Genomic DNA, 26313 nt, shown 5'->3' with positions numbered 1-26313 from the left:
ATTCAGAAAAGAAGACGCATTACTCGGTAAATTAACCACGAAAATGCCAAAAACACAAAAATAGAGCACCAATTAACAGATCGTTAGCGAAATACGTTAGATTCATAAGAAAAACAAGAATTAAACGAGAAAACAGTATAACCGCACACACTTATCACGATTGCGTGCAAAATATCCACAGATTAACTTCGATCCTCATTTTCCACCCCCTCCCTCACATGCACATGCAAGGAAAACATAAACAACCACTGATCCTAAAGGATCGGAGGTGGGTCAGCATGAACAACACGAGTAGCGATCCGGATTCGGTTGGGTAATCAAATTATCAGCTGGATTGGGACCCGTGCACGCAAATTCGAACATAATTACGGATCTGCATGCGCAGGCGGTCGAACCTCACGTCTTAACCCAGAATTCCCACAGACGGCGCCAGTTGGTGAAGCATAATTAAACGGATATAAAATTAATCGGTGTATTTCGAGTTGTACCTAGTGTTGTTTGGAAAAACGAGAGAGAAAAGTAAAATTGAGAGCACCCAAATCTGATTACTGTTGTATTGCGAGTAAAAATAACATTCGTCTACAAGGTACAAGCTCATGGCTATTTATAAATCATACGTTAAGGGTAAAAAGGTGATTTCATTGTTGGAACGTGCGTCGTGCGTAGTTGGGGGCATAATAGTAAATTTACCCTTAAGCGGGAGAATTTCCCGCTCTTTGGTGATCTCTCTGGCGAAGACCATTTCTCTGGCGAGAATGACTTCTCTGGTACAGACCGTTCCTCTGACAAGGCCCATCCCTTTGACTTCTCCGCGGAAGCCCGTTTCTCTGATGAAGCCCGTTCCTCTTGCTTATACCACTTCTCTGCTCTGCTTTGGTGATCTCTCTGGCGAAGACCATTTCTCTGGCGAGAATGACTTCTCTGGTACAGACCGTTTCTCTGATAAGGCCCATCCCTTTGACTTCTCCGCGGAAGCCCGTTTCTCTGATGAAGCCCGTTCCTCTGGCTTATATCATTTCTCTGCTCTGCACATATTGCTCCTCATCAGGTGGCGTGAAGCATATCAATCGAAGCCCTAATGAAGGGGAAATTCAGCTCGAGTTGGAAATGGCCCTAGAGGCCGATCCCTAGAGGACCGTCGTAGTCTCCTTTCCTTAGCTAGTCGATCTTCTGCAGATATTTCCACGTGTTGGCTTTGGATTGGATGTTGCAGTCCTCGATGACGTTGAATTCATTAAGGAAGGGGATGGGACAAGTGTCGAGCTGCCGGAGGAGTCTGAAGACGTCGATCCCGTTATTGGTGACACTGCTATACAAGGCGTAGTGCATGTTCTCGTTGATGACATCCCAGTCGATGAACTGCCCCTTGTACTTGGTCACTACCGACTTGACTCGTTTGAGGACGGCCTCACGCAGTTCGTCGGGCGACAGCTTTTTCTGCCACTTCGGCTGGAACTTGTGGGCTTCCCATAGTATGGTGTGGCCCCGGAGCGTGATACGGTGTTTTTTTGCAAATGCAAGCATCACATTCGGGACCGTGTAGTTCACCACTCCCTGGGTTTTTTCGGTGTACAACCTGAAAATTTGAATTTAACACAAAGAAAACAATATTAATTGTGTTAGTGTGAGTTAGAACTAATAAGAAAATAACCGTAAGTTACTACCATTTGAGCTCGTTTTCAAAAATGGAATATTTGAAATGTTTCTCCAAGAACCATCTCTGGTATGCTTAGCTGTCGAGGATCAACCGGTTCATGTTGCAGCCGAAGGGGAAATGCAGCTCCTGTTGTTTGATCAACACAATCGCGTCTGCCACTGGATTTTCCAATGAATCTACGACTTCAAATCTCACTTTCCCCTTTCGCACTTGCACATTTCATCATATCATCTCATATATAATTAAAGACAATTAAATTTCACATTAATTACTCCCTCCGTCTTCTATATATAGGCTTATTTTCCTTAATTAGATTTCTTATTTACTCGTTTTCCCAATGAAGTAATTTTTTTACTTGTTTACTATTATATTCCTATTTAATTCATTATTTTATTCCAACTTTATTTTATCATTAAATACTTCATTCGTCCACGATATCGTTTCCAAATTATGGACGACACGAGTTTTAAGAAAATGATGGATAATAGTTGATAATAGTGAGTAATAGTATGAGTGGAGTTTGGATCCCACAATAAATGTGTGGAGGAAAATAAAGTATTATGTGAATCCTACTGTTATAAATAGAGGTGGAAATGATATTGTGGACGGACCACAATGACAAAAGTAGAAGCGATATCGTGGACGGAGAGAGTAATAAAATTTTTACCAAAAAAGGAAAGAGTCTCACTTACAATGGGACGCCTTAAATAGAAAGAGTCTCAGATACAGTGGGACGGAGGGAGTAAATTATATCATAATTAATTTAATATATTTATTTTTATTATTAAGATGTCTTTAATTGTATCATTTTTAATAGGTTTTGAATCAAGCAAGTTAGTTTAAATTATAAAAATATAATCATCAAAAATCTTAAGATATCTCAAATTAAATTTCAATAAATTTTATAGAAGTATGTATTGATATTGGTTAGTGATTGTTTCACTTCGTGGTTTCAGTAATTGAGTTGTGCCTTCTGCCTCACCTTCACCACTTGTGCATGATCTCGCTTCACACTTGTGTCTGCAATTCAGGTAATTTAACTTTATTTATTATTTAGTATTACCATGTCGCTTTGCACGAAATTATTCTACATTTATGCTATTTTATTTAAAATTCTCTTTGCTTGTTGTAACTTATTGAATATATAGTTAATTTATCTAATTGTGAGTCTAAAGTTCTGTATATACATTGTATATTTAGGTTAATAATGGACAAATAATGGATGATAAAGAGCATACTACTGACAGATTAATGTATGATAGGAGTAGAGTCTTTCATGCAATTTGCCATACAAAATCTACCCATTAATGAGTTGATGTCATGCCCATGCTCAAAATGTGAAAATTTGATGAGGAAAAAGAATGATCTAGTAACGTTGCAATTATTGAGTAATGAAATAGACTTAACATACCATGCATGAATGTGGCATGGGGATCTACACGAACTTAATCAAATAAGTATGAAAATCAATTTGGGTATAATGAACATAATTTTGTTTTTGAAGAACCAATTGATATGGTATACGCTGACTATCCAAGTAAATTTATAAAATTATTTGAGGATGCAGAAAAACCTTTATATCCTGGATATGTTAAGTTCACCAAGTTATCTGCAATTGTCAAATTATACAACTTGAATGCAAAAAATTAGTGTCTTTTACATACTAGCTATAGAGTCAATTAAAATAGTAAAACAAACTTTATTTTCTTTACCATAAGTTTTGTTCAAATACTTTATTTGGTCTTACTATATCTACATAACAAATTTAGCAAAAACTGGATCCTAAAAATGTAATAATAACAAAACAAATGTACATGGTCTCCTAGTACATCCGTAGGCACCAAGCGGATGCACCAATCCTGCCCAGTCCCACTTCGAGACCGTTGACCAGACTAGACCCATCCAATATTGTTTCTTCGCTATTTTTTTTTCTTTTGGTCCATTTTTCCGACTAAAGTAATACTTTTACTATCAACAAATGAAATATTTATTAAAACAAATGGCACTTCTCAAATGATACTTTTTATTAAAGCAAATGATACATTATAAATGACATATTTAATAACTAAAAAATGATTTTTTTAATGTATGCAAACGATACTTGTATAAATCAAATGATGTTTTGTATAAAAATCGAATAATACTTTGCATAAAAATAATGATAATCTTATAAAAAAATGAAACGATTCTTTGTATAAAAATAAATGATATATTACAATTTACAAATAATTTTTTTGATACATGTAAATGATACTCTTGAATAGTATGAGAATGGTTATTGCAAAAAAAAGAAATGACCAAATCAGACTGAACCAGTATGGATCAAACTGAACTAATTCAATCAGGATCGTCCTGACCGAACTTAACTAAACCGTACATCAAGATTTACAAGATAATTGTGATTTTTTTTATTATCTTACTTTTTTGATGCAATGGTTTCCAAGATATGGATCGTATTTCATCAACAAAACCAACAGTGTATTTCTATAATACAATGTCCTTGAAAACAGCGTAAATTAATGGAGTTGCAGTCATTATCATAAAGTAATTAATTATAAAATAATTTAGTTTCGTCCTTGCATATATCGTGGTCAGTAGACTTTAATTTTTACATTAAACAATTTTGCTACCTAATTTTGATTAGGGTTTCAAGATTCCTTAATTTAAAATAAATATGGCCACGCAGTATTAAATACTAGCTAAATTGTAATTATAAAATTAGGGGTGTGTGGGTGTGGCGGGAGAAGAGAGGACGAGGGAGATGGGTGACCGGTGGCCGTCGTCGCCGGGGAAGAAGGCGTAGCGGCGGCGGCCGGTGTGAGTGGCGGATTTCCGGCTGAGAGAGGGAGGAACGGATTTGCTGGGGCGTTGAGCAGATTCTGTGAAAGAGACCGAGAATTTGAGAAAAAGAGGGAAGAAGGGTTGGGCCGTTGGGGGGCTTGGGCTTAAGGCCTTAAATGGGCTCAGTGAGCTAGGCCTATTATAACTTCATTAATTGGGCCTCTGATTTTATTAGCATGAACTGCTCTCTCAGTTGTCTTTGGGCCCTTATTATTTTAGAAAATGGATTGCACAAGTTATTTAATCAGACTATAAATTAGTTTGATTAATTTCTTTTAAAGAAGAATTTGTAAAAATAATATTATTATGTGCATATTTTAAGTAATTACTTATCATATGAAATTAAGAGAAAAATAGGGATTTTTATTAAATCAGTACTTAAAACGACAATGTTTTATCTATTTTTTAAAACGACAACATTTCAGAATCAGCATAAGTAAGTCACGTCACTTACAACATAAGTAAGACACGTCACTAAATCAATGCATTTGCATCATGATTTAAATTGGTTTTCATAAATCCAGTTATTAAAGAAAAGCCGAGCAAGGGTATTGTTGGTGTCCTTCACTCAAGCTTTTAGTTTTTAATTTTTATAAATTAAAATTTTGAAAACTTTAGATAAGATGATGCTTACAAATTAGTACTAATCTTAAATGTTCCAAACTAGTACGCCTGCCCGTGCGAATGTGCGATGCACGGCGAATATCGAAATTGAATGACAATTTAAATAAAATTATTAAACGGAATAAAAATATAAGTAAATATGAATTATTTTTTAAAATAAAATAATTCACACCATTTATTTATTAAAATGCAACTTATTGAAAATATCAAGAAAAACTCATGAAAGCACACAAATTTACACCATTTACACACCATTTACACAATAAAGAACATGAATTTAAAATATATATATTTTAACTTTGTACCTTCAATAATTGAAATAACAATTTATTATTTTTAATTTCTACTAATTATAAATTGATATTTCAACTGTTGAGAATACAAAATTAAAAATTGTTATGTTTTACTCAGGTTCTTTATTGTGTAATTGATGAGAATTATTTTATTTATAAAAATATTTCACATTTACTTATTTTTTTTTTGTTTAATAAATTTATTTATTTAAAATGACATTCGAGTTTGATGCTTGCTGCGTGTGTCTAAGGGCAGGCGTATTAGTTTATGTTAGGAGAGAAGTATTACATAGTATATTCAAAAAATGAGTATTGTTTTTTACAAAATGAGAATATAAAAATATATTTAAGAATTCCTAACCTTTTGTTATTTTTTTTGGGTAGCTCATGAAAAGAAATCATTTATGCTCCACTTTTCTTCTCTCAAGCCATCTCCTCTGTAAACCCTGCTTCGAGGCTGTAGCAAGGATGGTGAGATTTCCATATCCTCTTTCATTGAAGAAAGAGAAAAAATAAATAGATTCAAGATGAGATCTTTAGATAAAATGTACTGTGTTTTTCTTTTTTTGACAAAAGAAAATCAAATTTTAATTTTTTCGCAGTTTTTCTTCAACTGGATGTTTCAACCTTCGCCGCCATCTGCATTTTCAGTGCTCGACACATTCTCAGAGATTACAAAAGTCAATTTCCTTCAGAAAATGTGTATGTTGTTTTCCTGCAATTGCTTTAGTCCTTTAGAAAAGTTTTGTTGGTATTACTGGTGGAATTTGTTTGAAGAGAAAAATTATGAGTGGCAAAATTAACAGAGATACATGTACACATGTTACCGTTAACTGCTGTTTTATATTACGATCTTAAAAATTCAAACTGCATTATTATTAAAAGTTCATATTTAAACAACCCAAAACTAATTTAAAATCTGAAAAATACGAATAATATAAAAAGAAAAATTAACAATGAATATGTTTATATAAATAATAAATGAAAAATTCATATATATAATTCAATAAATCTATATAATATTTTAAATTATTCATATACCTAAAATATACAATATGTTTTGTTTAAAAAAAAAGATATATACAGTATTTTATATACTTTAACTAGGGACACCAAGCGGTGCGACCTCCTGTGTGTGAACAGTGAGGTCCCGGGTTCAAACCCCACTGCTCCCCCTCCCCAACTCCCCCAAGTCAAAAAAAAAAACTAGCACAAAAACAATATAAACTAAATATAAATCACGATATAAAATGAGTGTCCGTCGAGTTTCGATGATAGCTGGCATTATTTCACTCAAATAAATGCTCGAATCAAACCCCCCTTCAATTTCCAGCCACTCATCCTTCCAATCCTATCTGCATTTCCATTCTCTCTCTGCAACCAAAATAAAAAAACTTCTGCAACTAAAAAAAAAAAAATATCAGTCGGAGATGGCGGCTTATGCAGCTGTGGTTTCTCTTATGCAAACCATCCATCTGATTGAGCATCATCCATTCCCTCCAATTTCTATGGACAAACAACAAGTTGAATCTCTTGCTGAAATTGTTATGTTCTTGCAGAAATTTCTTGAAGGTTACAAGTCCCCTGTTGCAGACGGCGATGAAGCCGATCAGTTGGAGACGCGCATCGCAGATGCAGCTCATGCCGCTGAAGATGCTATCGAATCTCATATCTCCGATCAAATTCTTCCTGCTGTCTCTAAAAATGAAAGGAATCGGATTCGGTTGATCAATTTCTTTCGAGGTCTAAAGAAGCCCCAAATTGATGGTCCAAAAATCATTTCTGCAGACTTGTACGAGAGTCTGCAGAAGGTGATTGAAGATATGGATTTGATCAAGAAAGAAGTGACGGAGGTTGCAGACAAGGCGGCAGTCCACTCTCAGCTGCAGAGACAAATCTCAACGTCGACATCTTCTCTCTCTAGAACGAACAGCACCATGATGGGATTTGATGATCTCATGCATCAACTCATGGATAAGCTCACTAATGGAGAACCCCATCGCAGAGTCATTCCGATTGTAGGGATGGGAGGAATTGGTAAGACTACTCTTGCCAGAAATGTTTATGCACGATTTACTAATGTGCATTTTGATATTTGTTCTTGGGTAGCAATTTCTCAACAATACAACACAAAAAAACTTCTTTGTGATATTCTATCTCAAGCCAATAAATATTGGGATACTGTAGAAGGGCGTGAACGGCTGAGTAGAATGAGAGAAGATGAAGTAGGACTAGCACTCCACAAATATTTATTTAGTAGAAGGTTTTTAATTGTTTTGGATGATATGTGGAGTATTGAAGTGTGGGAGAGGATGAAGCACTATTTTCCTGACAATGGTAATAGTAGTCGGATAATGGTGACAACTAGACTGTCAGATTTGGGATCGCGATTGGATAACAATAATGTCATTGATATGAGATTTTTGGATGTGGAAAGTAGCTGGAGGTTGTTTTGCAAAGTTGTGTTTGGAGGGGGAAGTTGCCCAGTAGAATTGGAGAAAATTGGGAGGAATATTGTAGAGACTTGTAGAGGACTTCCATTATCGATTGTTGTGATGGGAGGTCTTTTGGAAAGACTTGAACGAACAAAAGAATGCTGGAAATCTATCAAGAGAAGCTTAAATTCAGGAGTGAGATTAGAGAACTATGATCACTGCTTGAAAATACTGAAACTGAGCTACAACCATATGCCGATTCATCTGAAGCCATGCTTTCTGTATATGGGAGTGTTTGAGGAAGACAGTGTAATCCGAGTCTCTACGGTGGTGAAGCTATGGGTTTCTGAAGGATTTCTGAATCCGATAAGCGGCACGAGTTTGGAAACAGTTGCAAGAGAGTGCTTAAAGGAACTAGTTGATAGAAATCTAATTCTAATTCATGAGTTGGGGTCAACTGGGAGCATGAAGTACTGCAAAATACATGATTCGTTGAGAGACCTATGCTTGAGAGAAGCTGAAAATGAGAGGTTTTATCATGTGGTTGGAAGACATAGCCCCCGAGCCACATGTAGCCAACGCCGCATAGTTATTCCAAGAGGCACTTCAACGATGAAAATCCGCAATGCCATGAAATCCACACCACATGCCCATTCCTATATAAGTGATCATGAAAGAGTTCGAGGGTTGTCCAATTTAAGATTGTTGAGAACATTGAAAGCATGCGAAAAAGTTGAATTTGGATTTGAAGGACACGTGCATTCCGTAGGAAAAATGTTTGAGTTAGTTAATTTGCGGCTTCTTCTTGTTAAATCTGATCCATTCCCCAAACTTCCTTCTTCAATCAGCCTCTTGTGGAGTCTACAGACTTTAATTCTTCCTTGCTACGAATCAGACCTAAATGCACCGATTGAAATTTGGAAGATGCCTCAACTTAGGCATGTTTATTTCGGGTATCGGGCGATGAGAGCGTTGCGTCTCCCGGATCCTCCCAGCGACAGCGTTGTGGTCATGGAGAATCTACAGACGCTCAAATGGGTGAAGAATTTCAAGTGTGATGAGGAGATGGTTGGTAGAATTCCCAACATCAGGAAATTGGGACTCGTTTATGATCATAAGGGGATTGAGCCTCGCGGTGTCTGCAACATTGAATGTCTGCAAAAGCTAGAATCTTTTAGCTGCTATTGTCTTGCCAGGGATGATATATTGCAGAAGCTTACCTTTCCACACTCTCTTAGGAGTCTGAGTCTGACTCTATGTGATGATAGCGTGGATGATGTATTGGAAAAGGTAAGTATATTACCCCTTCTTCAGAAGCTCAAATTGATACGTGTGTTGGGAAATCAGTTCCCCATCCAAACTTGGTAGAAGCAAGAAATAAGAATAAAAATAGACACAATTTAACAACACAAGAATTTAACGTGGAAACTCCAAATCCGGAGAAAAAACCACGACCCACTGAAAAATTACTATATGATAAATTTCTACAATCACACAGTATTTCTCACACTCTCGACTCACAACCACTACACTCTTACAAGCCTTTGAAAACCTCTCACCCCTCTAAAACAAAGAGCAAGGAATTTCAAACTAGAAGTAATCACAAGACTAAAGGTAGTGATTGGTGCAATTGTATCAAAGACCTTGGAACTCCTTAAATAGCCTAAGGGTCTCCACCTACTTTGATAGCAAAACCAATGTGGGACAAAATCCCCACTTTCATTTTTAACACAATTCCAACAATCTCCACCTTGTTAAAAATGAAAGAAAAAAAAAAACACCATTGTCTTCACCGACAATCATGATTCTTATCACAAAGAACCATCATCCTCAAAAGAGAATAAACCTACTCCACCAAATGAGTAGAACACTTAGAATAAACCATTCTAAGAATTTTACTTCGGCACATGTCGAAAAAACCTTGCTGAAATTTTTGGTGCAACCTTCTAGCTTTTGGCCCTCCTAGAAGTCATCAGCCATCGACATACTTTTAACCACACACCTGCATCCATGCCAAAAAACCATGCACATGTGGTCCAACTAACATCGTCACATCCTCTATCATGGCCATTGGACATGCCATAAGGATATTCATGTCCTCAAAGGACATCATCAAACACGATGTTAGCTGCTTGTTCGGAGCTTTCTGCCGAATCCGCTCCACCTTGACGAGCTCCACCTGGACAGTTTCGCTTCGTATGGCCGGGTTTTCCGCACCTCCAACAAACAACGCCCTTGGAGTCTTTCTTCCTCCCTCTGCTAAAGGCCACCATTGCTGAATTTTCCGATGAAGTACGTCCTTCACTCATCAGCCTTCTTTCTTCCAAAAGAAGTTTGCCCGTGACTTCAGCAAAGACCAGAGTTTCCTTCCCATAAACTAATATTGGCTTCATGTGTTCATAGGAACGTGGAAGAGACAAGATGAGTCTCAACGCCTTATCCTCATCTTCAATTTTCGCTCCAATACTCTCCAGTTCAGAGATAATGCCATTGAGAATACTCAAGTGATCTGAAATCTTCATACCTTCATCCATCCGTAAGGTATGAAATTGTTCCTTCAAATACAACCGATTCGAGATGCCTTTTGCTTGGTACAGAGCTTCCAGCTTTTCCCAAAGCTCCTTCGCACTCGAAATCCCATGTACATTTGCAAGTACATTCTTGGCCAAGCAGAGACGAATTGTGCTTGCCGCCTTCAGATCCAGATCCTCCCAATCTTCATCACTCATACCGGACTTGTTGTTTGCGTCATCATCTGCACCAGGCTTTTTGACTGCACCCGGACGTCCTTTCAGGGCCTTGTGTAACCCAGATTGTATCAGCGCATCTTTGACTTGCACTTGCCACAAGCCAAAATTTATTATTCCATCGAATTTCTCCACGTCGAACTTCATTTGGACTTGAAGTTGACTTGACGTACCGCTTCTCCACCAAAATGAACAGCCGTCTCGCAAGAGACACCCCGCCCGGATCTTTCTCAAGAAATCCTTTCTGATGTGGAAGATCAGACAATGCTGCAACCACAGAGCATACTTGGAATATCAAGAGACCTCAGCCAGGCTCTGATACCAATTGTTGGGAAATCAGTTCCCCATCCAAACTTGGTAGAAGCAAGAAATAAGAATAAAAATAGACACAATTTAACAACACAAGAATTTAACGTGGAAACTCCAAATCCGGAGAAAAAACCACGACCCACTGAAAAATTACTATATGATAAATTTCTACAATCACACAGTATTTCTCACACTCTCGACTCACAACCACTACACTCTTACAAGCCTTTGAAAACCTCTCACCCCTCTAAAACAAAGAGCAAGGAATTTCAAACTAGAAGTAATCACAAGACTAAAGGTAGTGATTGGTGCAATTGTATCAAAGACCTTGGAACTCCTTAAATAGCCTAAGGGTCTCCACCTACTTTGATAGCAAAACCAATGTGGGACAAAATCCCCACTTTCATTTTTAACACAATTCCAACAACGTGGAAGGTTCAGAACGGGCGAATGGGCAACAGTAGAAGGCCAGTTCCCCAGTCTCAAATCGTTGTCACTGTCATCGTGGTGGAATTTGGAATACTGGATGATGGAGAGCTCCCACTTCCCATGCCTCGAGCACCTTCATCTCAAATGATTTTTTTTATGTTTATTAGTTGAGGTTTTAGTAATAGTCCACTTCACGAATATAATTCGAATTTCAATGCATGTAAACGATATTTTTCAGATGGAGTGAGAAGGGTCATAAAAAATAAATAACAATGTATACCTATTATAAAAGTGTCTTGTTTTACAAAATTTGATTTGCCTATTTTATCCTTATTTTTAAATCTATTTTAAGGGCAACAATGTAATATCATATTACTAATATTATCCTAACCACAAACATTCAAGAATCTGGTTCCTATGACAGTTCTAAATAAGTTTGAACTCTTTCAAATCACCCACTATTTATATATAAATGATAACTTTCAAACCAAATATATCCAAAAAAAAAAAAAAACATAGACGCATTAAGCATTAAGGGAAATATAAGTTGGTAATATAATAATATAACATAATAGTATTGTTACCCGTTCATGGAAATAATATTAGTAAAATTAAATCACAGAGAAATTTTAATTAGATAAAATTTTAATTAGATAAATATATAAAAGTTGCACATGCATCAATGTATAAAGAATAATTGTCATTTAAAATGATTGATCTAATTACTTTGCAAATTTGACTAAGTATTAATGAATTCTTGAATTATTTTATACTGATTTTCTACGGTTTTAATTTAAGTTCTAATTCTTTTAATTTCTTACTAAAATTTTATCTATCATCTATGTTATACATTAATATATATGTTGAATATAGATCACATTAAATTAGTACACAAAAAGAAAAAATAATTTACCCATCAAAATAAAGATTTGAATAAGTTAACAAAAGTAAGCTAATTATCATCATAAAATCATTCCAAACTCAGATAAAATAATACAGTATATATAATGAATTGGATCTTGAATATTAGCACTTTGATATTGTTTTAATATCATATTTTAATTTATATACTATATATAATAGATGTTATGACCACTTGCGGTATCCAATTATTCTAAAAATATGAAACGGGTCAAATTTGTATTTAAAATTCTTTTAGAATTTGGATTAATTTTTTATTTCAATTAACTATATATCTCAATATTATTTATTGTGTTCTGGTTTTTTTTTTTTTTTTTTGTCCAATTTATGTTGGGAATAAGCTAACCATATAGTAGTTCTTATTATAAAAAAATACCATTATCTTTTGTAACAAAGGATTGACATCGACATGTCATCCAATCTACTAACTACCATTAAGATATATGAAAATGGGTACGATTTGTATATTTCACTTTGTTAATATTTTGCTTCACTAAATTAAGTAATTAAATTTAGATAAAGCTTAATTTCACAAACTTTATTTAGCTTAATGATTTCATTGAATATTGGGAATAACCTTAAGTTATATCAAAATATTTTAACTCATTCTGATGCCTATGAGATGAATCAAAAAATAAGTATATATGGATTACTATTATGATATACTAAAAACTTAATCGATGATGACTTTAACTAATAATTGTACGTTTCTTATGTAATCATGTATTTTGGTCCAATCTCAAGTCCATTAATATTTTTTTAACTTTCAATTTCCTAAATTAATTCATTGGTTTGAGAAAATCTTTTGTATACATTCATTTTTAGCCTTCATACTTAAGTATTTCTGAATAATTATAAGCTCTTGGATGATTCATTTTGAAGATTTATTACATATGTTTAATGGATTTAGTGAGTATGAATAGGTAGGAGTTTTCTAAATTTTACGTTCAGGAGGCCCTTGCTACCTTATAGCTTCTTCACCAAGTTACAGGAATATATATGCATAACATTTGTTAGGAATAAGACAATTCATAAAAATATTCATGACAGTGGTTGGAAAGAAGACATTAATGCATAGTTCTACTTCTAAGGGTGCGTTCTTTTTGTAAATTTGTCATGCAAGAAAGATGGATAAACAAAATTTTACCCTTTAAATCATTCTTTTCTTTCATTTCCTACAAAATAGAATTTGACTCTTACTCATTCCTCATTTCACTACAAAGAAGAGATGATATTATCACACTAAAAATGGAGGGATAATATTATCCCTCCTTTGTAGTGAAAATGAAGAATTAGTAAGGGTCAGATTCTATTTTGTAGGAAATGAGGGAAAAGAAAGGAATGATTTAAATGGTGAAATTTTGTTTATCCCTCATTTTCCCATAATAAATTTACAACCAAAGATAACGCACCATAATAGTGTAAGAGGGTGTTTACTAATGAGGAATAGCCTGATATGCAAAAAATATAGATTAATTCATTGTTTATTAAGATGGATTGAAACTTTGGAATATCTCCCAAGGTTTTTGATAATTAATTTCTATAGTTTGAGCTAATTTGCTTGATTCTTATCCAATCGAGAGGTGTAAGATTGGAGAAATCCTAATAATGAGGATTAATAAATATACTCAATCGTGTATATTATCAATATGAAAGTAAATGTTCTTAATTATATATTATACTTTTATTCACATAATTTTTTTAAGGTAGACTAACATTAGTTCATTATTTTGTGACTTCATGAAATATTATCAAGATAAGTCATGACAATTAATTAATTCACGTTGTACATGTAGCTAGATTTGCTTGAGTTGTTTTCTATTCAATAGATGCTTTTATGCCCTGAAACTTAAATTTGAAGATTACCCCAAGAGATCTTTAAAAAACTTAACATTATATATGCAATCAAGATAAGTCATGACAATTAATTAATTCATGTTGTACATGTAGCTAGATTTGCTTGAGTTGTTTTCTATTCAATAGATGCTTTTATGCCCTGAAACTCAAATTTGAAGATTACTCCAAGAGATCTTTAAAAAACTTAACATTATATATGCAAAAATAGCAAGCTATCCATTCATTGAAATTTATCTTTCACATATAACAGAATCCATCATAAGTTATTATTGTTGTTTCTTTAGATGATTCTTGTCATAAATATTTGGGTTAAAGCGTAATAACAAAGGTCTTAGAGATGAAAGTAGGAAAACTAAAAAAGCAAGAAAAAAAAACTATTCTTTTACAGTAAGATGGAAAAAAACTTCACATAAGACAAAAGTTGAAAATAAATTTGACAAAAAGGACCAGTTGTTGTGGAACTCATGTTGAGCAAAATAATTGATATTAATTTTAATATTTGTATAATTTCATCTTGGTGGATAGACCGGTGTAAGATACTTAAGATTTGACATGTGATATGAGAATAGAATGATATCGTGTGTCTAAAATACATAGTGTAAAAAATAAAATTATTTAGGTTTAAGTACGAGACTTAGTCAAGAGCTTTAGGACACAATCAATGTAAATGTGGAAATGAGCGTAAAATACAATAAGAAGAATCTAATGTTAAAAAGGCGTACAAAGGTGTTCTCTCTAATTTTATTGATTTTACTACATTATTGATTATGTTGTTTGTTTACTTACGAAAAGACGTAGAGGTCTATAGTGCAATTGAGTGGAAAGTAATGAATAACAATATACAAGAGAATCAAGAATTGAATTCTAAAAAAGACTTTCCTAATAACATTATTGTTGAAAGTATTTATGGAAAATATTGGATGAGTTCAATCAAGGATAAAAATCAGCAATCTAAAATCCTTGATTAGAGTAGGGTTTATTCTTTCCTTATGTAAATCTTTCTCTACCCTATAAAAGAGCCTTGTAGTTGACACAAAGGAATCAAGCAATACAAACAAAAACACAGTCTTTACAGCCATCTAAACCTTTCTTCTCTTTATCAATGTCTATACCATGTGAAAACATGGTATCAGAGCAGGTTCAATCCTAGGAATTCAGAAACGAATCATCATCGTTCATAACCCCAGCCCCTGTTCTTTTTCATTCCTGAACACAAAAAAAATGGATCGAAGAGACCCAAATCCAATCAGCTGCTATGAAGAAGGGATTAATAAGAACCGAAAACTAATCGGAAATTGCCGATTATTTCAGTTCCTCTCTGGATTGGATGAGAGATATGACAAACTTTGTCGGGACATTCTCAAGAAAGTTCTTGTTCCCTCAGTCGAGTCGGCGTTCTCAAAAGTGAGAAAGGAGGCCGCCCGACTACAAATCTTGCAGCCGGCAACCAACCGCGCCGACATCGACGCCTCATCATTGGGAGGGGTCGAAGCCGGACTCGCCGCCACCCACCGCCACACACCGCCATAGGCAGAGCCAACCCACCGCGCTCAGGGAATCCTCCGAATCACAAAATTGCCAAAGGGAAAATGGCGCGAGGAAGTGGAGACAATCAGGAGCAGACCGAATCAGCGGCGTTAGCCGCGAAGGCAGCGGCGGTGGCCGTGGACCGGTCGGCGGAGATTGGGCACAATGGAGGAGGCCGATTTGAGGGGGAGGCGACTGGAGAGGATGGGGAAGGCGTGTTAAGGCAAAATTCAGGTATAGGGTTTGGTGTTTTCACACCAAACCCTCCTACTTCTCCCTATTTCTATAAAAGACCCCATGTCTTGCCCACTAATTCCCCAAATTCTGGAGTATCACAAATACCACCCCTAGATTTCCATAAATTACAGAACCACCCCAAACCTCTACATAATACTAAAAACATCTCTGAATTATGTAGAAATTCCCTAAATACTTCCGCTGCATATCAAACCTCTTGTGATAATAGGGATAGGGATAAAGGGTGGATTTTTGATTGTGGAGCCACTGATACGATGACATTTGATCAAACTGATATTATTAAGTCATCAACATCATACCGAACACATGTTCAAACTGCAAATGGTGACTTAACTCTTGTTGAAGGAGCCGGAACTATAGAAATCTCTCCTACCCTGCGCCTCTCAAATTGTCTATATGTTCCATCTCTTTCTCATAAACTGTTGTCTATTAGCCATGTTACAAAAGAACTCAATTGTACCATGATAATGCATCCCCACTTTTGTTTTCTTCAGGATATCAGGACGGGGGAGATTATTGGGCGTGGCACTGAGCGGGATGGATTATACTATGTGGATGAGATAGCTCAACAAGGCAAGGTGATGCTGGCTCACGGAACTGCTGACCGGGAAGCCTGGCTTTGGCACCGTCGGTTAGGGCATCCATCCACGGGTTATCTTAAGCTTTTATTTCCTAAATTAGTGAAAAATGAGACTTTATCTTGTGAAACTTGTGTTTTAGCTAAAAGCCACCGAAAATCTTTTAAGCCTAATAACACACAAGTGAACTCCATATTTTCTCTTGTTCATTCTGATGTTTGGGGTCCTTCACCTATTGTGGGGGGTCAAGGTTTTAGATATTTTCTGCTCTTTATTGATGATTGCACTAGGATGACATGGGTGTATTTTCTCAAAAATAAATCTCAAGTTTTTGAAAAGTTCACTCATTTCTTTAAAATGATTCAAACTCAATTTCAAAAACATATCCAAACCCTTAGAACCGATAATGGGGGGAGTTTGTCAATCGATCCATGCAGGACTTCTGTCAACAAAGAGGGATAATTCATCAAACCACTTGTTCCCATACTCCCGAACAAAACGGTGTTGCTGAACGAAAAAATAGAATTCTCCTTGAAATGACCCGTGCTATGATGCTTGAGTCTAAGGTACCCACCCACTTCTGGCCTGAAGCTGTCGCCACCTCTGTTTACCTTATAAATCGCCTTCCCACCAGAACCCTCCAACTTCAAACTCCATTACAGAAATTATCCACTCTTTCTGATATACCTCTCGCTCTTACTCTTCAACCTCGAGTTTTTGGTAGTTCCGTATTCGTTCATATTCCCAAGCATGAACAGACTAAACTCTCTCCTTGTGCCATTAAGTGTGTGTTTGTCGGGTATGGTGTTAACCAAAAAGGGTATAGATGTTACAATCCTAAAACCCGTCAAATCATAACCACCATGAACTGCGACTTTCTTGAAACTGAGTATTTTTACAGTACCCACCTTAACAGTCAGGGGGAGAGTGAGAAAGAGAGTGAGATCGACCTGTTAAGTTGGTTACCAATGCCAGGCCTCGAAGCAGACCCAACAGAAAAAGTTAGCCCTGCCACCGAGCATGTTTCATCCACTCCAGAACAATCTAGTCCGCTGCATGAGCCTATATCTTCTCCGCCACTGATATCTGAGGTAAGAGCTTCTGAACCTACTATTGTGGCTTCTGATTCTGCTGATCATATTTCTCAAGTCATTGAAGAAGAACATGAGGATAATACAGTAGATGGAGATAATGGGAGATATGTGCTACCACCCAGGAGTAATCGGGGTGTACCTCCTAAACGGTATACCCCAGAGAAAATTGTGAGGAATTCCCGATACTCAGTTGGGAATATCGCCAAGGGAAACTTGTCCAAAAATGCCACAGCCTATGAAGCAGCCTTATATGATGAGGAGATTCCACAAACAGCAGAGCAAGCCCTGAAGATCGAGCATTGGAGAAATGCTATGAAGAAAGAGATAGGGGCCCTGAACCGAAATCATACATGGGAGAAGTGTCGGTTGCCGAAAGGGAAGAAAACTGTGGGATGTAGATGGGTTTTCACAATCAAACGAAAGCCCGATGGATCTATTGAGCGATACAAAGCTCGGCTGGTTGCAAAAGGCTACACACAAACATATGGGATCGACTATGCAGAAACCTTCTCGCCTGTGGCAAAAATGAACACTGTCAGGGTGCTCCTCTCCATTACTGCAAACAAGGATTGGGATCTTCATCAGTTTGATGTTACAAATGCCTTTCTTCATGGGGAGCTTGAAGAAGAACGGGAGGTATACATGGAAGCACCCCAAGGTTTTTCAGATGAGTTCGAGGAATGGGAGGTATGCAGACTGAAAAGACTTTATATGGGCTCAAACAGTCTCCCAGAGCTTGGTTCGAAAGATTCACCACAGCCATGAAGAAGTTCGGGTACCAGCAAAGCAATTCAGACCACACCTTATTCTTGAAGAAACGAGGTGATCTTATTTCTTGCTTAGTCATTTACGTTGATGACATGATCATAACAGGAGATGACTTAGAAGAAATTCAGAAGTTAAAAGCGAATCTTTTCAAGGAGTTCGAAATGAAGGACCTTGGGAGACTAAAGTACTTCCTTGGGATCGAAGTACTCAGATCGAAGAAAGGGATCTTTATCAATCAGAAGAAGTATACTCTTGACCTTCTTGCAGAAACAGGGATGCTAGATTGCAAGCCAGCTGAGACGCCTATGGCTATCAATCATGGGCTACAGATTGTGAAGGGAGCTGAATTGGCGGATCGAGGAAAATATCAACGTTTGGTAGGGAAACTCATCTATCTTTCCCATACTCGGCCTGATATTGCGTATGCTGTTGGAGTTGTGAGTCAGTTTATGCACCAACCACAAGCTGACCACATGGAAGCTGCGCTCAAAATTGTGAGATACTTGAAAGGAACCTTTGACTATGGAGTGCTGTTCAAAAAGACTGGACACCTTGAGATACAAGCTTACACCGATGCTGACTGGGCAGGAAACCCGAATGACAGAAAGTCAACAGCTGGATACTTTGCATCTGTGGGAGGAAATCTTGTCTCATGGAGAAGCAAGAAACAAAAGGTGGTTGCTCTCTCAAGTGCAGAATCAGAATTCAGAGGGATCAAGAGTGGGTTAACCGAAGTCCTTTGGCTAAGAAGATTGTTGATGGAATTAGGCCTTCACCCAACAAAGACGTGCCAAATGTACTGTGACAACAAGGCTGCCATCAGCATATCTGAGAACCCAGTTCAACATGATAGAACTAAACATGTCGAAGTGGATAGGCACTTTATCAAGGAGAAGATTGAGGAAAAGATTGTGGAGCTCCCGTTTGTGAGGTCCGAAGATTAGCTCGCTGATATCCTAACCAAGGCTGTGTACTTCAAAAGTTTTTCAGAAGTTCTTCACAAGTTGAGTATCGGAAATCCCGTTACTCAACTTGAGGGGGAGTGTTGAAAGTATTTATGGAAAATATTGGATGAGTTCAATCAAGGATAAAAATCAGCAATCTAAAATCCTTGATTAGAGTAGGGCTTATTCTTTCCTTATGTAAATCTTTCTCTACCCTATAAAAGGGCCTTGTAGTTGACACAAAGGAATCAAGCAATACAAACAAAAACACAGTCTTTACAGCCATCTAAACCTTTTTTCTCTTTATCAATGTCTATACCATGTGAAAATTCTGAAGAAGGAACGACATATAATGAACTCTCTTTTCGGATGATATGCAACTATAATAATTGTAGCTAGCCATAATAACAATCAGCTTTATGATTTAGAAATTTTTTAAAGAATTAGTAGGGCTATATAAGATGAGAGCAATGTGTCTTTGGTTATTCTTATCTTTCTCAAGCAGATTAGTTATATATAATGAGTATCATATAATTTTGAGGGTCCTAATTGTACATATATTAACTTTTGTTTCATTTTTTTTGTATACTTTCTTATACGTACTTGCAAATATTTATTAAAATCAATCATTAACAATTAATAGTGTTATCATTTTTTTTTCAAATATATTACTGTTTAGATGCTAAATAAGAGATTATACGTGCAACGCACGTAATCTCAGCTAGTAATAATTAAAAAGAGTTAAATAAATCGAATCGTACTAGTTGGGTTAACAAAATTCGATGATAATTTTTATAAGCTAACCTATTTATTAATTTTTAATAAATAATGTGTGAATTTATGATGATGTGATAAATACTTGTGTAAGTAGGTTTCGACTCTTGTATCATCTAATGAAGTCTTAACAAGTTGAGTTGTATTTATAGATGCAAAACGGAGTAATTAACCAAGATTGGAAAAAAAAAATCATACAAGCATGACTACAGCAAAATGTATCACAAGAAATTGAAAAATAGAGGCGTTTGAAAGTTGGCCGGTTAAGGATTTGAAAGGATGCTACAAGTATTGGCGGCTAGAATGCAAGTCTCGACTTTTGAATAAAATATGCTCAGGCACTAGCTTACCCTGTAAAAGGCACTTACGTACCCACTATGAAAAAGATTGATTTAGTCGCACATAAATAAATAAATAAATAAGGCCATGAAATTAAGATAGTGGAATTTAATTAATAAGATGCTATAGCGTCATTTTCCATCTACAACAAAGTCCTATATCGAGTCTTGATAGGGCTGGTAATCGATTTGATTCGGTTTTAATCAAATCGATTTTTCGGTTAACTGAAACCGAATAAGGGCGATTTTACTAATCGATAACCGAACCGCTTAGTAGTTCGATTAATCGATCTGGTTAATCGGTATGACCGATTTGTTTAATTTTTTTAAAAAAAAATGTGCTTCCATTGCTAAATAAGGTAACTTCTCTCTCCTACTTTTCACTTTTATTACTTTCTCTTTTCTACTTTATCACTTTTATTACATTCTCTCTCCTACTTTATCACTTTTATACTTTATTAACTACACACTTAAAACACAAATGAGATCCTCTATCCCAAAATATAGTGTGTACCACGTGTACCATTCTTCATTTTTTTATGTTTATAAATTATTTTTTATTCAATTTTAATTTATTATGCTTTTATATAATATAAAGATAATTAACAAGGGTTCACTCATCCATTTAGGGTTTATAATTATTTTTTTATATTTATTTGAATTAATAATAGATTATTTGGGTTCATTAATTCAAAGTTAGGGTATATAATTTTTTAAATTTTAATTTTTCAATGATAAATACTAATTAGAGTTTATAATATAATAATAATTTTTATTTTTATAAAAAACAATTTATAAAACAAAGAAATGAAGAGTGGTACACATGGTACACACAATATTGTGGGACAGAGGATCTCATCTGCTTAAAACACTAATCTACAATTCCTTAATTCTCGTGTCGAAACCAAACGTGTCAAAATTCATGGGATGAAGGGAGTAAATATTATAACCGATAAATTAATGGACCTTAATTAGAAAAGCTCGAAACCATGAGGCCCAAACGAAAATAAAGAATCTTGTTTTCATCACATCAACGGATAAGATTTTAGCCCTATGCTGAATAAATAAGAACCGTCGATATCCAAAAACCATAATAATCCTCACTGAGCTTTAGCTGAGCTGAAATCAGTCACCTTCTCTCATGCCGTATTGCCGTTTGAAATTAATTCACCATTATAAAAGAAATAAGACCGAGTTTAGAGATTCGTGGCGGCCTATGCAGCTGTGGTCTCTCTTATGCACATTCTAGTTCAGATCGAATAAATGAGTGTCGGTCGAATTTCGATGATAGCTGGCATTATTTCACCCAAATAAATGCTGGAGTCAAACCCCCTTCCATTTCCAGCCACTCATCCTTCCAATACTATCTGCATTTGCATTCTCTCTCTGCAACCAAAAAAAAAAAAAATACTTCTGCAACTGAAAAAAAAATTATCAGTCGGAGATGGCGGCTTATGCAGCTTTAGTTTCTCTCATGCAAACCATCCATATGATCGAGCATCATCCATTCCCTCCAATTTCCATGGACAAACAACAAGTTGAATATCTTACTGATATGGTTAAGTTCTTGCAGGAATTTCTTGAAGGCTACAAGTCCCCTGTTGCAGACGGCGATGAAGCTGATCAGTTGGAGATGCGCATCGCAGTCGCAGCTCATGAGGCTGAAGATGCTATCGAATCTCATATCGCCGATCAAAGTCTTCCCGCTGTCTCTAAGGATGAAAGCAATCGGATTGGGTTGTTTAATTGCTTTCTGTTGGAAACTGGTTGTGAGTAACCAATGTTTAATAATTTTTCGAGTACCGAAAACATTTAATTTAGCAGAATTAAATGGGACAGGATCGATCTACGTTCCGAGTAGATGATCGTAGTATATTTATTTACTCAAAACCGTTTTCCGGTGAGTGAGAAATAATTGTTTAAAGTTGGGTACTTGAAACATGGAGTCGTGGGAAAAGATAAGCATTAAATAAGATTTAATACTTATCCCACATTGGAATGTGGATCACATTTATTACAGTATAAAAGCTATTACATCACAGGATGTAATAAAACTGTGTGCACACGTGACGGGTTGCAAAGCCCACACGCGCGCGCCGCCGCCGCCGCCCGCCCGGCCCCGGCCCCGGCCCCGTCGCCCGACGCCCGGCCCCGGCCCCCGGCGCCCGGCCCCGGTCCCGGTCCGTCCCCGTCACCCGACGCGCGGCCGTGGACTTGGACTTGGACTTGGCAATTGGTCTTTGGGTGGCCCACTAGGGCTTGGCCCGGGAGGACCCTTGGTCTCCCAGGAAGCTTCCCACGTACTGTTACATTGTAACTGCTGTCGGAGGAGTCATGGCAGATTCAAATAGCAGGGCTGTTACTTCTGTTGCTGCCTGTAACTCCCGACACCATTTGAATACCATCAATGGTATTAACTCCGCAGGCTCCCCCTATTGATGTGGACTGTGCCTATATATAGGACAGCCTCCATGCATCATTTTTCACCTGAAAATCATCACAAGCAACATCACTCTGATACTCTGCATACTGCATCTGTTGAGTTCTGTTCTCGCTGGCCTCGTTCCAGTTCGCCGGAGCTCGTTGGTGTGCGGTGCTGCTACCTACGAGACGAAGCCGTTTCATCTTTGGGGACGACACGCCAAACCGAGAGCACTACCGGGGCGTATCTCGTCTTGCGGACAGAGGACCCTCCTCGACTCGGCTTTCTCCTGGTTTCAGTTTTCTGTAATTTCAATTCAGTTTTTCCCTTGTAATCTAAACTCCTACATTTTTGTTTCATTGTACTACGCCCGCAAGCTTGTAATCCAACACTTTCGAGGTCCAAAGAAACCCCAAATTGATGGTCCCTGGTTTCAGTTTTCTGTAATTTCAATTCAGTTTTTCCCTTGTAATCTAAACTCCTACATTTCTGTTTCATTGTACTACGCCCGCAAGCTTGTAATCCAACACTTTCGAGGTCCAAAGAAACCCCAAATTGATGGTCCAAAAATCACTTCGGCGGACTTGTATGAGAGTCTGCAGAAGGTGATTCAAGATATGGATTTGATCAAGAAAGAAGTGACGCAGGCGGCTGTCCACTCTCAGCTGCAGAGACAAATCTCAACGTCGACATCTTCTCTCTCTAGAATGAGCAGCACCATGATCGGATTTGATGATCTCATGCATCAACTCATGGATAAACTCACTAATGGAGAACCCCATCGCCAAGTCATTCCGATTGTAGGGATGGGAGGAATTGGTAAGACTACTCTTGCCATAAATGTTTATGCACGATTTACTAATGTGCATTTTGATATTTGTTCTTGGGTAGCAATTTCTCAGCATTATGATATAAAAAAACTTCTTTGTGATATTCTATCTCAAGCCAATAAATATTGGGATACTGTAAAAGGGCGTGAACGGCTAAGTAGAATGAGAGAAGATGAAGTAGGACTAGCACTCCACAAATATTTATTTAGTAGAAGGTTTTTAATTGTTTTGGATGATATGTGGAGTATTGAGGCGTGGGAGAGGATGGAGCGCTCTTTTCCTCACAATGGTAATAGTAGTCGGATAATGGTGACAACTAGATTGTCAGATTTGGGAGCCCGATTGGATAACAATAATGTTGTTGATATGAGATTTTTGGATGAGGAAAGTAGCTGGAGGCTGTTTTGCAAAGCTGTGTTTGGAGGGGGAAGTTGCCCAGTAGAATTGGAGAAAATTGGGAGGAATATTGTAGAGAGTTGTAGAGGACTTCCATTATCGATTGTTGTGATGGGACGTCTTCTGGAAAGACTTGAACGAACTAAAGAATGTTGGAAATCTATCAAGAGAAGCTTAAAATCAGGAGTGAGATTAGAGAACTATGATCACTGCTTGAAAATACTGAAATTGAGCTACAACCATATGCCGATTCATCTGAAGCCGTGCTTTCTGTATATGGGAGTGTTTGAGGAAGACAATGTAATCCGAGTCTCTACGGTGGTGAAGCTATGGGTTTCTGAAGGATTTCTGAATCCGATAAGTGGCAAGAGTTTGGAAACAGTTGCAAGAGAGTACTTAAAGGAATTGGTTGATAGAAATCTAATTATTCTAGTTCATGAGTTGGGGTACTCAACTGGGAGCATGAAGTATTGCAAAATACATGATTCTTTGAGAGACCTATGCCTGAGAGAAGCTGAAAATGAGAGGTTTTATCATGTGGTTGGGAGAGATAGTCCTCGAGGCATACATAGCCAACGCCGCATAGTTATTCCAAGAGGCACTTCAAAGAAGATAATCCGCAATGCCATGAAATCCTCACCAGATGCCCGTTCCTATATAAGTGATCATGAAAGAGTTCGACTGCTGCCCAATTTAAGATTGTTGAGAACATTGAAAGCATACGAATATGGAGGATTTGGAGGACACAAGCATTCCGTAGAAGAAATGTTTGAGTTAGTTATTCCAAGAGGCACTTCAGAGGATAAAGTCCGCAATGCCATGAAATCCACACCACATGCCCGTTCCTATATAAGTGATCATGAAAGAGTTCGAGGGTTGTCCAATTTAAAAAATGGATTTGGAGGATTTGAAGGACACCAGCATTCCATAGGAGAAATGTTTGAGTTAGTTAATTTGCGGCTTCTTGTTGTTAAATCTGATCCATTCCCCAAACTTCCTTCTTCAATCAGCCTCTTGTGGAGTCTACAGACTTTAATTGTTTCTTGTTACGGATCAGACATAACTGCACCGGTTGAAATTTGGAAGATGTCTCAACTTAGGCATGTTTATTTCGGGTTTGGGGAGATGACAGCGTTGCGTCTCCCGGATCCTCCCAGCGACAGCGTTGTGGTCATGGAGAATCTACAGACGCTCAAAGGTGTAAGGAATTTCAAGTGTGATGAGGAGACGGTTGGTAGAATTCCCAATATCAAGAAACTGGGACTGGTTTATGACGAGGATGAGGGGATTGGGCCTCGCGATGTCTGCAACATGGAGTGTCTGCGAGAGCTAGAATCTTTTAGCTGCGATTGTGGTACAAGGGTTGATTTATTGCAGAAGCTTACCTTTCCACACTCTCTTAGGAGTCTGATTATAATGTGTTATGGTAGTGTGGATGATGTATTGGAAAAGGTAAGTGCATTGCCCCTTCTTCAGAAGCTCAAACTGCAACATGGATGGTTCACAACGGGCGAATGGGCAACGGTTGAAGGCCGGTTCGCCAGTCTAAAATCGTTGTCACTGTCGTCGTGTGGGAATTTGGAATACTGGATGATGGAGAGCTCTCACTTCCCATGCCTCGAGCACCTTCATCTTTCATGGATACAGTTGAAGGAGATTCCTGCAGAAGTTGGTGAGATTCCGACGCTGAAATCCGTGAGCTTGGTTTGTTGCAAAGAATCATTGGTGAAGAGCGCGAAGAGGATGGTGGAGGAACAAGAGGAGTTGCAAGGAGAAGTATCCTTTAAAGTTGAAGTTAGGCTCCTGAATAAGAAGGAAGAGCTGGAAAGCTTGGCAAATCCCAACTTTCAAGTGACTGCTCAAGTGTTCATTGAACTTAATCCGAACCCTTTCCCTATCTGTCTCTGCAGAAAGCCGGCCACGACCTAATTATTAATACAGGACCGTAACTTTTAGTATTTTTCAAAAAGATGACTATATATTATGGAATTTGAAAATGAGTACTATAGCTTCCATTTTCTACATTTAGACTCCTATATAACACATCAAAGCTATAGTCCTCATTTTCAGATTTCGTAACTTATAGTCCTCATTTTCAAATTCTGTAACATATAAGCCTTTTTTTCAAAACAACTAGTAAAAGTTACGGTCTTGTTTTAACAATTAGTTCCCGGCCACTATGACCATTGTTTACCAAGATGGGTCATCTATTGTATCAGTGTGCAGCATTTTCTATCTCCTAAATATTGTCACACTTATAGCAAATTAAAA

At 37.1% G+C, this 26313-nt stretch overlaps 3 protein-coding genes across 3 annotated transcripts; 2 read left to right on the top strand and 1 right to left on the bottom strand.

The window, feature by feature from the left end:
- Positions 1–1158: 1158 nt before the first annotated feature.
- On the bottom strand, positions 1159–1875 carry LOC131018365 (endo-1,4-beta-xylanase 5-like). The gene is made up of 2 exons (XM_057947095.1): positions 1853–1875; positions 1159–1576 (listed from the first exon to the last, which is right to left on the bottom strand). Exons 1-2 carry the CDS (start codon positions 1873–1875, stop codon positions 1159–1161), a joined length of 441 nt encoding a protein of 146 aa, XP_057803078.1.
- Positions 1876–6709: 4834 nt separating this feature from the next.
- On the top strand, positions 6710–11622 carry LOC131017511 (late blight resistance protein R1-A-like). The gene is made up of 2 exons (XM_057946267.1): positions 6710–9183; positions 11338–11622. Exons 1-2 carry the CDS (start codon positions 6717–6719, stop codon positions 11481–11483), a joined length of 2613 nt encoding a protein of 870 aa, XP_057802250.1. The 5' UTR covers positions 6710–6716; the 3' UTR covers positions 11484–11622.
- Positions 11623–23952: 12330 nt separating this feature from the next.
- Positions 23953–25971, top strand: LOC131018364 (putative late blight resistance protein homolog R1A-10). Its single transcript, XM_057947094.1, has one exon. It carries the CDS (start codon positions 23953–23955, stop codon positions 25969–25971), a length of 2019 nt encoding a protein of 672 aa, XP_057803077.1.
- The last annotated feature ends 342 nt before the right edge of the window (positions 25972–26313 follow it).

This window comes from Salvia miltiorrhiza, chromosome 3, assembly GCF_028751815.1.
Source record: "Salvia miltiorrhiza cultivar Shanhuang (shh) chromosome 3, IMPLAD_Smil_shh, whole genome shotgun sequence".
In the NCBI taxonomy this organism is placed as follows: domain Eukaryota; kingdom Viridiplantae; phylum Streptophyta; class Magnoliopsida; order Lamiales; family Lamiaceae; genus Salvia; species Salvia miltiorrhiza.
This window is presented reverse-complemented; position numbering and strand designations above follow the sequence as displayed.

Bases quoted from the DNA above. Each gene is read 5' to 3' on its own strand.
- LOC131018365 (XM_057947095.1), bottom strand. From the start codon at position 1,875: ATGTGCAAGTGCGAAAGGGGAAA. The intron at 1,577-1,852 runs GTGAGATTTGAA...TCAAATTTTCAG, and splicing joins TGCAAGTGCGAAAGGGGAAA to GTTGTACACCGAAAAAACCC.
- LOC131017511 (XM_057946267.1), top strand. From the start codon at position 6,717: ATGCTCGAATCAAACCCCCCTTCAATTTCCAGCCACTCATCCTTCCAA. The intron at 9,184-11,337 runs TGTTGGGAAATC...TCCAACAACGTG, and splicing joins GAAGCTCAAATTGATACGTG to GAAGGTTCAGAACGGGCGAA.
- LOC131018364 (XM_057947094.1), top strand. From the start codon at position 23,953: ATGGTGACAACTAGATTGTCAGATTTGGGAGCCCGATTGGATAACAAT.